This window comes from Gossypium hirsutum, chromosome D10, assembly GCF_007990345.1.
Source record: "Gossypium hirsutum isolate 1008001.06 chromosome D10, Gossypium_hirsutum_v2.1, whole genome shotgun sequence".
NCBI lineage: Eukaryota > Viridiplantae > Streptophyta > Magnoliopsida > Malvales > Malvaceae > Gossypium > Gossypium hirsutum.
This window is the reverse complement of record NC_053446.1, coordinates 20,564,641-20,578,260: the sequence shown is the minus strand read 5'-3', so window position 1 is coordinate 20,578,260 and position 13,620 is coordinate 20,564,641. Positions and strand designations below refer to the sequence as shown.

The 13,620-nt window shown below is 32.5% G+C and overlaps 1 protein-coding gene and 1 pseudogene across 1 annotated transcript; both read right to left on the bottom strand.

Moving 5' to 3' along the window:
• Positions 1-487: 487 nt before the first annotated feature.
• Positions 488-2,337, bottom strand: LOC107915865 (uncharacterized). The gene is made up of 2 exons (XM_016845062.2): positions 1,960-2,337; positions 488-1,664 (listed from the first exon to the last, which is right to left on the bottom strand). Exons 1-2 carry the CDS (start codon positions 2,029-2,031, stop codon positions 1,323-1,325), a joined length of 414 nt encoding a protein of 137 aa, XP_016700551.2. The 5' UTR covers positions 2,032-2,337; the 3' UTR covers positions 488-1,322.
• An 8,354-nt stretch (positions 2,338-10,691) lies between these two features.
• On the bottom strand, positions 10,692-12,636 carry LOC107914557 (shikimate O-hydroxycinnamoyltransferase-like; annotated as a pseudogene).
• Between the last annotated feature and the right edge of the window lie 984 nt (positions 12,637-13,620).

Here is a 13,620-nt window from a genome sequence, read left to right as displayed (position 1 = left end):
TGTACACATGAGTGCAACCATCATTATGAAAACAAATATACCTGATTTCCTCTCTCTTTTTTTTTTTTCCTAAATAAATAGGATGGTAAACCATGGTTGAAATCTTTTTCATTGAAATGGAAGGGAAGGAATTGAGCAAGTAGTATTGGAAACAACTGAAAGAGACACATTTTCTAAGCTGTCATTCAAAACTTCAGTCATGGCTGCTGTTATTGCCTCGGCTTGCTTCGAAGGCAGACCTTCCGCCTCTAATCTCCTAACCTATAAGTATAATGCACCATGTCTTCAGATATTTTCAAGATTCCAAAGCTATTTAAAATTATTGAATTCTTATAAGATATAATATAAGATGACAAGCATAGTAACAAAATCCAGATATTACAAAATACTTATAAGATAATTATATAATTACAAAATCATAACCACCTCTTCACAGCTCTCAGCTTCTCAACTCTCTTCAACAAAATTCATTTCAACCGAAAATAGAAGAATTGAGTTATCTACTTTGATACAAAAGGCCACAGCTTTGATAAATTGAAATCATACTAAAATGGAGAGAAATTCCTTTGTTTCCAATAACATAGCAGCCATTCTTTATCCTCAATGTAACAACAATGTCAGTCATTAAAATCCCATCTGACCCTAAATAGAATAGAAAATCACTTTCCTAAGCAACACCACACACAAAATTGGCTGTGGCTGATGAACTTGTTGTGTAAAAGAAAATTAAAACTATATATGTTCAGGGAACTTACTATTCACTGTGTATAAGATTTTGAAATCTTTAGGAATCTGCTTCCATTTGACTGATCGTTTATGCCAATGGGAGATTTTCCGGTGCCGAACATGGTAAAACAGAGGAGTCGAGCAGTATTAGAAACCAACGGATGCCACCACAAAAACCTCGATCTTTCAAAGCAGGTAAAAGTTCTTAATGAGCAGATAATCTTAAAAGACTGTAAAGACGCGATAAAGTAAGACACCCTAGATGGGAGGAAGGATAAGATAGCCAGCACGTCAGATAAGATGATGAGGAATCCTAATCCTAGCTAATGGCTATGCCTTTTGTTCCCAAACATTAATTTGCATGCAACAGGCATATAAACATGCATGAAAAGGTTAAGGGACAGTTTTTCTAGGATTAAATAGTTAAAATGCATGTACTGTTTTTATTTGAGGATCCTCTCTTTGAAAGAGAGGAACGAAGTAGCTAAGCTTAGCTAAGCTCAACCAGATGCTTATATTTTGTACATCAGTTCCAAGTTGTTTTTTCCTACTAATACTATGGCCAAGGAAACCAGAGAAGAAATCAAACTTGTTATCTATGATAAAAAAGTTATAATCAAAGTGAACGCATTATACAAAGAATGTATGAGAATGGAAGAACTCAAGTTTCCAGTTCCACAATAAGAGCACCCAAGGATGCACCCAATGACAAACAACTGTAAAAAGTTCTCACCAGACAGGTGAGCTGCACTAAAGATGGCGGCACTAATCACAACTGCCTGCTTCCAATTCATTGTCGAGGCAAGAGATGCCAACATGAAACCTCTGTATACCATTTCTTCTAAGATAGGTGTGATGATGCAGTATACAGTAATACAAGCACCTTTTGAGATGTCACTTCTTACAAGCATTTCCTTCAGTATCAGATTATTTACATCCTATATTTTAAATCAAAAGAACAAAAAGGAAAAAGGTAAGTTACTTTCCATTTCTTTTACAGCCACCCTTCTTTCTGTTAACACGTCTTAGAGACAATATGATGTATTGGAAAATACATCAAAAATGAATGAGAAAGCATGCAAAGGTAGAGCGTGATGATGGCATATAAAAGCAAACAAGACATTGCAAAACCCTTTTAACATGACGAGGCAACTTCCCCAAGATGACCCATACCATGATAAAAGTCATCTGATAAAGGAGGATAGTAAAAGCAATGAAGATGAAGAAACTAACCTTTATCCCATATAATCCATCAACAACAATTGATGTAAGGAAAACTAACAAAATAAGTACTCCGAAACCCATTGCTGATGCTAATAACCAATTCCTTTCTACCGGGTTAACTTTGAAAATGTCCAAAAGACTATTGTTTGGCTTAATGGTGCTCTTCAGGAGAAAGAGAGTAGCAAGCAGTTCCAAAATATCAATTACAAGCAACGATAGTGCCTGCAGAAAATTTAGAAAAAAGATGGAAGATCAACTCAAAGAGTTGGTATAAGGCTATAAGCCAGCAAGTAAGATATCTAGCACAAATGATTTCCTGCTCACTTCATTAAAGGCACAATTAACACTAGAAAATGCAAGTTTTGAGTGGACCTTCATCTGATGAACCATCAACACGAAAAAATAGCTAACAACACGAATCCGAAAAATATTCTGCCAATGTCACACGGCCGTGTGCCAGACCATGTGAATCACATGGCCATATTCTAGGCCGTGTGGGCCACATAGGCTAGACCAAGTAAGCCGTAAGGGCCACACGGGCTTGTGAGCCCATTTTTTGTAAAATTTAGATAGGGTCACATTTCAAAGTGCATTTTAAGGTCAACAATTTTATAGGGTTTGCTAAGTGATACTCATGTTTCTAGTATACGAATCTGAGGTTTTGCCTTTGTATGAGTACTTTCCCAAAGCATGTTAATTGAAGTAAATATGTATCTGATCTGAAAATTCTTAGTATGTTATTAGCATGATTCTGATATGTAAGTATGTCTGATCTGGTTATGTTATTGTTGCATTTGTATTGGGGCGAGATGATTATATGACGAAGAAATTGTTGGAGTTTAATGATCTGCCTTATTGACCGCCTCCGGATGTACCAACGTCCAGAGTGTGAACACTGCAACTAAAGATGTAAGAATGAGGCGGTGTCTGGTAAATATACGGGTCAGGTTGTAATATAATTATAATGAAGTAGGTGAGCACTCCAAGGATTGTACCCAAGGAAGGCGAGTACTAAATTAATGTTAACCTAAATGTAAATAGAATTAATTTGTAATCTAAATAAACTATATTACGATTGAACATAAAAAAGTTTTTAGGTTTTTTATAAATAAAGAAGTAAACATTGCATAAATAAATGGTCTTCAGACAACTGATATCTAAACTTAATCAAATCTAGGCATGGGTGATTAGATTGCTTCGGTAGTCATAACTAATTCCTATTTCGGGTTTCTTTTCAACCAATTAGTCGTTACACTAGCAAGGTCTCTCGATCTTACATTAAACTAATGAGTTAAGAGAACCCTGATTTTATTTGATTAATGAACGCATAGAAATCCTCAATAGTTTGATTGTGTCTACAAATCAAGTTCTCCGAATAACACGAATGGAAAGAAATGAAAAGAAATGTAATGCCTAAATGAAAGGAAAAACATAAAACTAATTACAAAGAAAATTCTAAACTATGAAAACTCTCCTAAACAAGTGTCTAAAGAGCCTATTTATAGAGTTTGTCATCATCTTAACCCTAAGTTTGTTGACATTTTCGTATTAATTTTTATTGTGCGGACCAAAATGTCTCGAGCTCATAAATCTTTCTTGTACAGGGCCAGTGTCGTGACACCTAATGCTTGTGTCATGACATCACAATAAGTATACTCTGGTTCAGGTTTGGCTTCAGAGGTATATCACGACACCAAAGACAATATTGATATTCTTATATTTTGCTCCCTATGTTGCAACATTAGGCTTCTTATGTTGCAACAAGACAACCAACCTCGAGCTCTTATACCTTTGAACGGTATCTTACACACTCATTAAGCATGTTTGCTCACCTTTAGGCCTCATACGACCATTAAGTTCATAAAAAAAAAGACTCAATTTACACTTTTTATTGAAATTTAAACTAAGATAAAAAATCTAACTAAAACATAATAAAACTGCTCGTCCTCAAGCTACTTAAGTATGAAAACTAGTTTAATTTGCTACACCAAATTACAATAGATCACTTATCTGGTTGTTTAACCACATATTTGTTTTGGCAATTTGACAGCAATTCTGGTGACTTGACCACAGTTATCTGATTCTGGCTGATTACCGCATTATTACTGGAAGCTTTGACTGCACTTTTCTGTATAGTGACATATGCTCACTTATTGGTGTGTGGGGTTGGATGGGTATTTATTACCCTATTGGTGTGAAGGGATGAACGAAGATGATGTATAGTGGATGGGGGTAGGACCTATATTTGTTCTGTATTAAGTGCTGCATCGCATGATATGCCATGCCATTCGTATATGATTTTATCATTATGTTGCATTGCATAATATGTCACGCTGTGTATTATGTTCGATTTTTGATTTCTATGTGATTATATTATTTGTTTTGTATGTATGGCTGAGTTACACTTTGAGTTTTTAAGCCCACCCAATTAATTTCCTTCTTAGGTAATCAGCAAACTTAGGATCGGGCGGCATGCGGGAGTTTAGATTGATTTTTCGAATATTAATATAAAACTATTTATGTTTAATTCATTTATAGAGTTTTGGACTGCAAATCTATTTTTGGACTTTGCTTTATTGTTTTTGTTTATTTGTTCAGATTTTGGTATTTTTAACATAAAACTGCATAATCGTACGAATTATCAAATTATAAATCGGTTTTCAAAACTAAAACTCTGCAAAACTGTCAAATGTTTTGGAATTGGCTATTGATGAATTTTGATGTTCTTGAATTTAAATGATAGATTAACAAGCTTGGTTGTTAATTAAGACTATATTTTAAAGAAATTTTGGTTAGTTTTAAGTTTAAGGACTAAATTGATAAATAGTAAATTTAGCGTGAGATTTTTGTAAAATTTTAATAATTATGGGATGTGTGAGAGCAATAGAGAATTCGGCTAGCTTAGATTTGGTGAAATTTTTATAATTGTCTAAGTTTCGAGTTTAGAGATTAAATTGAATAAAAGGTAAAAGTTTAGGGTAAAAGAGAAAAATATTGATAAAGTGTCAAATAGATGAATTTAAATATTTTAAGATATTTGAATTGGTGAATTGAATTGAGTTATTATATATATAGATTAAGAAACAGATCAATCGGTTGATAATCGCGGGAAAGAAAAAGCTGTTGAGTAGTCATCATCGAGGTGTTGGTAGCTACTGTGTTTAAGTAAGTTCGTGATAGACTTGTTATGTTTAATAATGATTTGAATTTGATCTTTCATGTGTAAATTTTGCATGGTTGATTGAAATATGGTTTGATAGTGAAATAAAAGACTAAATTATATTGTATGACAAAGTACATGGTTAAATTGAATTACGTACTCATGTGGAATGTATGTGATTGAAGTTAAAGCTAATTGCATGTAAATATTATGAAATATAGGTAAAATTCAGTGTGAACTCAATGAATAGCTAGGATACAAATAACATGTCATTAGGGTGCTCCAGGCACTAGTTGCCGGTGATTACAGTTTCCAGGTATTATGTACCGGTGTTTCAATTCCAGGCACTCTATGCCGGTGATTACAATTTCCAAGTACAATGTATCGGTGATGGGTACCATACCGACGACTCGAATCTAGCATTTGTTGCAAGTTCTCGTTAGCTTGAGTGAGTAGCATCGTGTATTGGATAATGTATCGATTTTTAGCTTGCGAGCATTATTTCCCTATATATGTAAAGTTAATTTACTATAGTTCTCTAGGAAAAATAGTTTATGAAAGATATAGTAAGGGAATTCAATATCATGAAAGGTCAACTATCTTGATAATGATTTGGTATGTGATTGTGTTACTTTGAAACCGTGAATATGTTATGCATCCAAATCTAACCATTTGGTATGATAGGTAAAATGAAACACGACAAGGACTATTAAGTTGTATGTTAGTTTCAATTATTATGTTTTAAATGACATGTATGTAATGTTTAATTATACGAACTTACTAAGCTTGTTATAATCTTACCTTGTTTCATTTCCTTCCTTGTAGATTATTAGATTCGAGCTGTCGATTGGATCGTCTCTGGAGATCACACTATCCGTCAACTCTTTTGGTAACTATTTGATTATTTTGGCCTAGTTATAAGTGACATGTAAATAGGGTTTTGGTATATGTATGTTTATGACCATTTTCCTATGTTTTGTGCCATTTGATATGTGAAGTAATGTATAAGTTTGTAAGCTATAATTGTTGTTTTGATGGCTTGTGATGGTATAAACTTATTTGGTATTAAACATGTTTGATAAAGATGGTTAGGATAAAAAACTTTAATGCACTGATGTTCAAAAGGTTCGATGACTATGGGTATATAATGATTTTGAGTTTGTTGTTGCCTTATTAGTTGGTTGGTTGGGTGTTGTTCTTTTGTGTTAAGTTAAAATGCTTGGCAAATTGTTTTAGTACAACTTCAGAATACCATTTTGTATGTGTTTATTGTGTGTTCTATTGAGGAGCCATAATGTTTTAGGAGGTGATTAATCAAATGATGTGGGTAATCAAAAAGTGGTAATTGATATTGGTGGAGGATTTACAGACCAAAGCAGAGTCGTCGGTGATTGTGGTTGTAATGGAACTTGGGTAGAAGCAACACCAACACTCGAGTTTTTCTGGAGAGAATTTTCATTTTTGAGAGAAAAAAATATGAATTGCAAACTTATATATATTAATAATTTTACATATACAATGTAATATAAATATTTATTTTTAAACATATATATGTATTTTTTTATACTTTGAATTATTTAGAATTATGGCCAAATTGAGATAACACATAAACGTTGAGGGTTAACATTTAAAAAGAAAACACTATGACTAAATCGACACAATATGTAAAAGTTAAGAGTCAAATTTTTTATTATACCAAATTTTGAATTATCGACTCACCCTTTCGTCAAACACTTAATAGGAATGGACAAAAAAAATCTTGGGAGATCATTTTAAAAGTTTTAAAATCTAAGTGATAAAAAAAAACTTAAGCATAATTAGATGACTTACCGTATAATTTATCCAACTTTTATGATAATTTTAGATTTAAATATACCAAAGGTCCCTGTACTTTTTTAAAGTTTAAAATTTAGTCACTATACTTTAATTTTGAGACATTGAGTCCATGTACTTTGAATTAAGAATCTTGGCCCCTCTGTTTAATTTTGTTGTTAAAGTTAATAATGTCAAAGGTAAAAGAACTCTTTTAGTCATCATCATTTTCATTTTTTCTTGTTAATTTTGTCATTACCAAAATACATAAAAAATTTAAAAATTAATGCTTTTTCATATTTTAAATAAAAACATAAAAAAAATTTCTTAAAAATTAAAATTAAAAATTTAAAAATTAAAAATAAAAGAATTATGAAAATAATAAAACAATATTTAAAATTAAAAAAATTAAAAAATGATTCTAAAAATATAAACAAAAATTTTAAAATCTAATGTTATCCAAATTGGACTGGACCAGCCAGATGGGTTGGCAATTAGTTGGGGTTTTGGACCGGTGAGAGGTAAAAAAATTAGTTGACCCACGAACCGGTATGGATTGGTTGAACCGAGCTAAAATTTTAGTTGAAGCAACCTTTGTGAAAAAAATGGTGTAGCCATTTGTTACAATCTTTTATTTGTTGGAACAAAGTATCACCAATAATACTTCGAGATGGTTTCAGCGACTGCTGATGGTTTCAGCGACTGCTCAGTGGATGCCATATGTACGCCTGCTTTTTTGCATAAGGTCGTCACCAAGTGGGGAAAAAAACTCCCATTTTCTAGCTACTAATACATCTCTTCATGTTTTGGTGGATCAATTTTCCAATACACAATTGCTTTTTTTTTTGTAAGATTGTATACATTAAAAGTGCTCGAAAGGTATTAACGTTAGATACATTTAAAGTAGGGACTATTCGTGTGCACAATAATTAAATCCACATTTTAGCCTCTGGGAACATAATTGCTTGATTGAAGGAGGTTGTGATACTAGTACCTGGGAGATATTTCCATTCGCCCCTTCCGTCTGTTAAATAATTTAAGATATTGTCCATATCTATGTCCCTAAAGTAGTCCAAATCAGTTTCATCAATAAAATCTTGGTCAATGAATGGAGCATTGTAAAAATCACAAATAATTCGAGGGGTTACTTTAACCCCCGCATAGATACAGTATCCCATATATGACTGTCAGTATTTCTAGATTCGTGACCCTGTAAAGATGCATAGAATTTTGGAACTATTGGGATCACGTCGATATCTTTCGGGATTGTCCAGAAACGTTCTCACCTATTATACCTAACTAGAGGCCACATGTCCTTACCAAGGATCATCGATGGATCAAATCTCCTCTCTTGAATGAATGTTTTTCCTTGAAGTTCTTTAAAATATTTTTCAACATTCGGATTCGAAAAACTAGAAGGATTTTGAACCATCGATGGCTTCGTTTCCAAAGTTTGTCTAACTTTTCTAGGAGGTATTATTACAAAACTAGAAATGAGAGCAAAATATCAAGAAATTCAATGGAATAGTAAAAGTATTAAATTAGGAACCCTTAACCTCGTAGAAATCGTTGTTTTATCCAATTATTTAATTTGCTTAGATTGTAAACGGTGTGTTGCTTTAGGGGTTCTTTGTGCCTTTTGAATTTTCATAATTTTAATTTAGTTAATTAATTTTGGTGGTAAAGAAGCAGTTAATTTCTTATTTTTGAAAGGAAATATATGCTTATGTAATTATGTTACTTTGAATCAAACTTTAATATCCTTAAAATATTTTCAAAATCATTATTATTTACTTCATCAACCACTAAGCTATCTTTTCATGATTTTCGTTCAAGTTGATTGTAATGCGGTATGCTAAACCTGATATGCAAAAATATTTGGATGCGATGTATGGAAATTGTTTATTATTGTTCTGTAATTTGAAAACTGTATACGAGTAAGTTTGATTCTGTTTCTGTTAAACTAAACTAATTTGCAAATATTGTTATTTAATATGAAAACGAAATACAAGTATGTCGATTCTGTAATCTGTGTGCATTTTGATATGGTTTGCAAACGCATTTGGGATTGAGATTTGTTTTCGAAGAGAAGGAAGTTCGTATTGGTAGTTTCACTGCATTACTATATTTTAGCAGTCTATCCGTAATAATAAAAGTGGCATACGACCACATTGACGTGTGTTTAGTTGGATGGATCCACCATAACCCAAATGGTGTGTACAGGTTGGAAAGGGTCCTTAATACCCTTATCGGTGTGTATGTGGGGTTTGTGGAGATGGTGTGCAGCGGTTGGCTTTGTGGGAATTTTGCATCATTCCTCATTTGATTTTGTTATGTATATCTGTTATGTGTATTAGTAATATTATGCGTTATTCTGATGCGATCTCTATTTATAATTCGGATTTTGCTAATGTAAGTTTGTTTGGTTAGTTAACTTTGCAATTGAGGTATTATTCTGTTACCGTTATTTTCCGGTTGTTTTAGACTCACACTGAGCTTTCGTAGCTCATTCCCTTAGTTTTCCCTTTCAGGTAATCCGTAAGCTTAGGTGTTGGACTCAGCAAACTGGAGGTCTCGAAAATGACACATTTTGGTTTAAATTAATAAAGTCTTTTATAAGTTTTAATAATCTGATTTTATTTAGACTGTAAGTAAATTTTATGGACTATGGTATGAATTTTGATTTTGTGATTTTTGTGAAACTTTGGTTTTTTTTTTATGGTTTCTGTTAAAAAATAAATGATGAATTTTTCGCTGTTACATTGATTTTGACATTTCAGTTAACGATTAGAAAAACTTGAATTATTTGCAACCCAAATAATAATTATCAATTTGGTTTATTTTAATCTTAACTACAATTAAATTATTGATTGCGACACGGAAAGTTAACTTCAATCAAATTTTGTTAAACATAAGATGAAAATGATTTTCAAAAAGAAATTTAAAATTATGAATAGTAATTTGTTTAAAGCCACTTCGGTGGACAATGTGACCTCCGGATTTCGATTAGAACTTCTGGGCCTGGTTTTGGGATATTTCATCTAGATTTTTTGAAATTTGGACATCCATCGTTTTAAATTATAAAAATTATTTTATATCCAAAATAACATGGACAAATAGAAGTCTAGATTCAAATGATTCTAAATGTCATTTTGTCTAGTTTCATTCTAGACATGTTTTTTTTTTGTTGTAATTTTAATTTTTTTACTATTTACTATTTATAAATTATTATGTCATGGATTTTTTAATTTATTAAGGCTTTATAAAGTATTGGTATGTTAGTATTTGATTTTACATATTTCAATATTGTTACAATTCCTTTTTTTATAAAATTAAAAATATATAAAATTACTAAAAAAGACGCTTTCAAAAAGAATTTGGACAAATTGTTATCCAAGTTTATCGGAATCGAGATAAACATTTATTTGGATTTATCTTGTAGTGAAATAATTTTTTTTATAAATTTATATATTCTAAAAAATAGATTTTGTAGATTTTATTTTTTATAATTTCAAAAATAACAATATAAGAACTTAATATTTTAAAAAATAAAATAAAATTGTAAAAAAGACTCCCGTCCAAAATGAATCTAGACTAAATATTGTCCAAAATCATCTAAATTTAGACATAAATATGGGCAACAAATTATTCAGGCTTGTTACAATCCATCACAAAAAATTTAAATGCAAATAATCATTTATTACATCCAAGCTTTACGCGCGAGATCTAGCTTAATCTAGCTTTACCCAAAAAAATCATTTCCATTAAGAAAAACAACTTAATCTAGCTTTCAGCATTCAAAGAAAAAGGAAATCACCAAACTTCCTAAAGCAATCATGAAATGATCCATACATGAGATCAACACCAAAATAACTTCCACTACAATCCGTCAACCACAAAAGAAAAATATATATATATATATATTGTGCGAGACACCGGTAACAACTATTAAAATTCATAAAGAAGTTTTTCAAAGGCTTTCATTTGGGGGATCTCTAAACGAGTTACCAGTGACAAACTCCCATCATTGACTGGACTTGGTAGTATGTAAATTTTGCCTTCATGGACGTCATTCCCTGGCCCCATATATATGGTACGACCCCATCCGAAATCTGCCTCATATATAGGCAACCAAATCCATGGAGCAACAGCAAGGTTAGTATGCGGTCCTGTAACCAAAGTGTTTGAATCAGACATTTTTTCAATGTAATCAAGAGCTGATCTTAAATATTCATCATTTATCTGATTTAATAGTTCATGGATCCTCTTTATGGTGTCAGTAAACGATTCAGTTTCAAGATCACCAGCTTGAGCAATTAATGCAGAACTAAAGATTACATTGCCGAAGTAGCCTGGTGGGAGAGGAGGATCCAATTTATATCGACCATCAACTGGAATACGCAGCTTGGTATCTTGGTCGGCGGAGAGACTTGCTTTACTTACACCGCCATATATGTGCAGCCAAGATGTTGAAGCTGCTATATTTTATACCACCGTTTGCATTTGCAACATTTGCTTTGGCTTTCAGGGTGTTCAATTGATCAGCTGTGAGCTTAAAGGTGGAGACAATGGATGGCTTATGATCATTTGATTGAGATCTTGATGCAGACTTCAATACCGGAGAAAGTCATCTTCAACACGGTGGAACTTAGGCGTTGGTGGGTCCCGAGCACGAAAAAGACTTCGATCGATGAATGGTGTAATGGCAGGAGACAAGCCCCGTGAGGTGTCAGCCCAACTATTGATGAATTAATGAAGAGCCACGGTGCCATCTCCTAAAGTATGTTGAACCCTACTCCAAGACAAACTCCACCGCATTTGAACTTAGTTACCTGGTAAAATATACACAAAATAAATCAACTATTATTATATAACTTTTTATATTTTATATCCTGTTTCCGATGAAATGCTTGCATATTACCTGCAATACAAGAAGTGGATAAGAAGATATTCCTCCAGAATAGTCGACTTTAGGGACTAAACGAAAAACTTGAGAGTAATCAGTAAAATCACCAATCAAATGTTCCATAACTGAAGTTTCAGCTTCAACGAATAAAACTCCTTCAGCGTTGCATATTATCTCAAGTCTTCCATTTTCATCATACCCCAACCTTCCAGCAATAGGGTAAAATGGGACAAGAATCTTGCTCAAAGCCTCTTTATGTCTTCCAGTATCAAAGAAATCAGAAGAACCATTTGGCTTATAATAGTATATAGTAGGGAGGTGGTATTTTGCCATCACTATATCTAAATTTGAGTTCCATAGACTTCTTTTAGAAGTGCCTTCAGCTGGACGAACAATGGTAGACTCCTTTATAGTAATCTCCATCTATAAATTAGATAACAAACTCCTTTGTCAGTCACATCATCGAATGAAAGGGATGAAAAGGCAGGTTTTGATATGAATGAAAATGAGGTAAGAACATGTACAAACTTCTACTTCTACTGAATGGTGAAAATAGTGATTTTTCTAATTAAAAAAATGGAATGAAATTATGATAGATGAAAAAGAAAGATTAGAATATTCATACCATGAAATAGTGTAAACAAGTGTTAGAAGAACAACGGTGTGAAGGGGGCGAAGGGAGACTTGAGCAGTCCCTGGTGAAGCCTTCGCGCTTACTTTAGATCCAAATTTGTGGTTCATATTTTCCGGTATTTAATCAAGTAGATCAAAATCACAGTGTCTTGGTACGCATCTAAGTTCCAGCTGGTCTCCATCCATTAATTCTAAATCTTGTATATTTATTAAGGTTAAATATAAAATTGGTACTTGAATTTGTCTATTTCTCTAAGATTGGTATTTATAGTTTTGTTTGTTTCAGATTGGTACCTGAACATTTTTTCGTCAACTAAATCGATTCCTGATTTTAATACTGCTAAGTGTAGGACACATGGCATAAATGATGTCATTATGATGTCATAATATAATTTTTCTTTTTACTTTTCTCTTCTGTAGTTTCAATTGTTTCTAACCAAAAACCAATTTTCATTTTCCAACCAAAAATCCCAAATCTTAATCCCCAATTTCTTCTCTTCTTATTCTTCTTCTTTCGACTTGAAAATGGCACCGGAATTTGTAAGTTAGGGTTTCCAATAAAGTTTTGGGAATGCCTAAAAATGAAGGGTGTTGGTGAAGAAGAAAAATAAGAATGAATCTGATTATGAAGATAAATTAGTTCTCGCTACAATTGATTCAACTGACGAGTCATAGCTGGTTTTTAGGGTTTAGGGTTATGTCGCGACACAAGACCTAATGTGTTGCAACATCACCTCTGTACTAGAAATTAATACGAGCCAATGGCATTTTGGTTTGCACAATCAATCATTAGGCTCGAGAGCATCAGCTGATCTAGGGTTAAGGACGACAACCACTCCAAATCTATAAAAAAGCTCAGTTAATACATGTAAAAGACACATTCTACTATTGTATAATTTTCTCTATATTTTTAGACCTTAGTTTTTCCCTTCTCTTAGGTTTTAGATTTTATTTTCATTCTTATTATTTACTTTTAGGGAGAAATCAGATTCAAAAGTTGTTCTCGAGCTCTATGGGATTTAGCTCTTAAATTCAATTCAATCAGGCTTCTTCTAAACTCTATTCTTAAAATTTTTCTTTATGTTCATTCTTTCATTCGAGTTTATATTGTTTATTAGATCCATGAGGAACTACTCCTCTTGTGGGAATTAGCTAGTGG

Excerpts from the sequence above, each read along its gene's own strand:
- LOC107915865 (XM_016845062.2), bottom strand. The coding sequence starts at position 2,031 with ATGGGTTTCGGAGTACTTATTTTGTTAGTTTTCCTTACATCAATTGTT. Across the intron at positions 1,665-1,959 it reads ATGGATTATATGGGATAAAG|GATGTAAATAATCTGATACT; the intron begins GTTAGTTTCTTC and ends TTTAAAATATAG.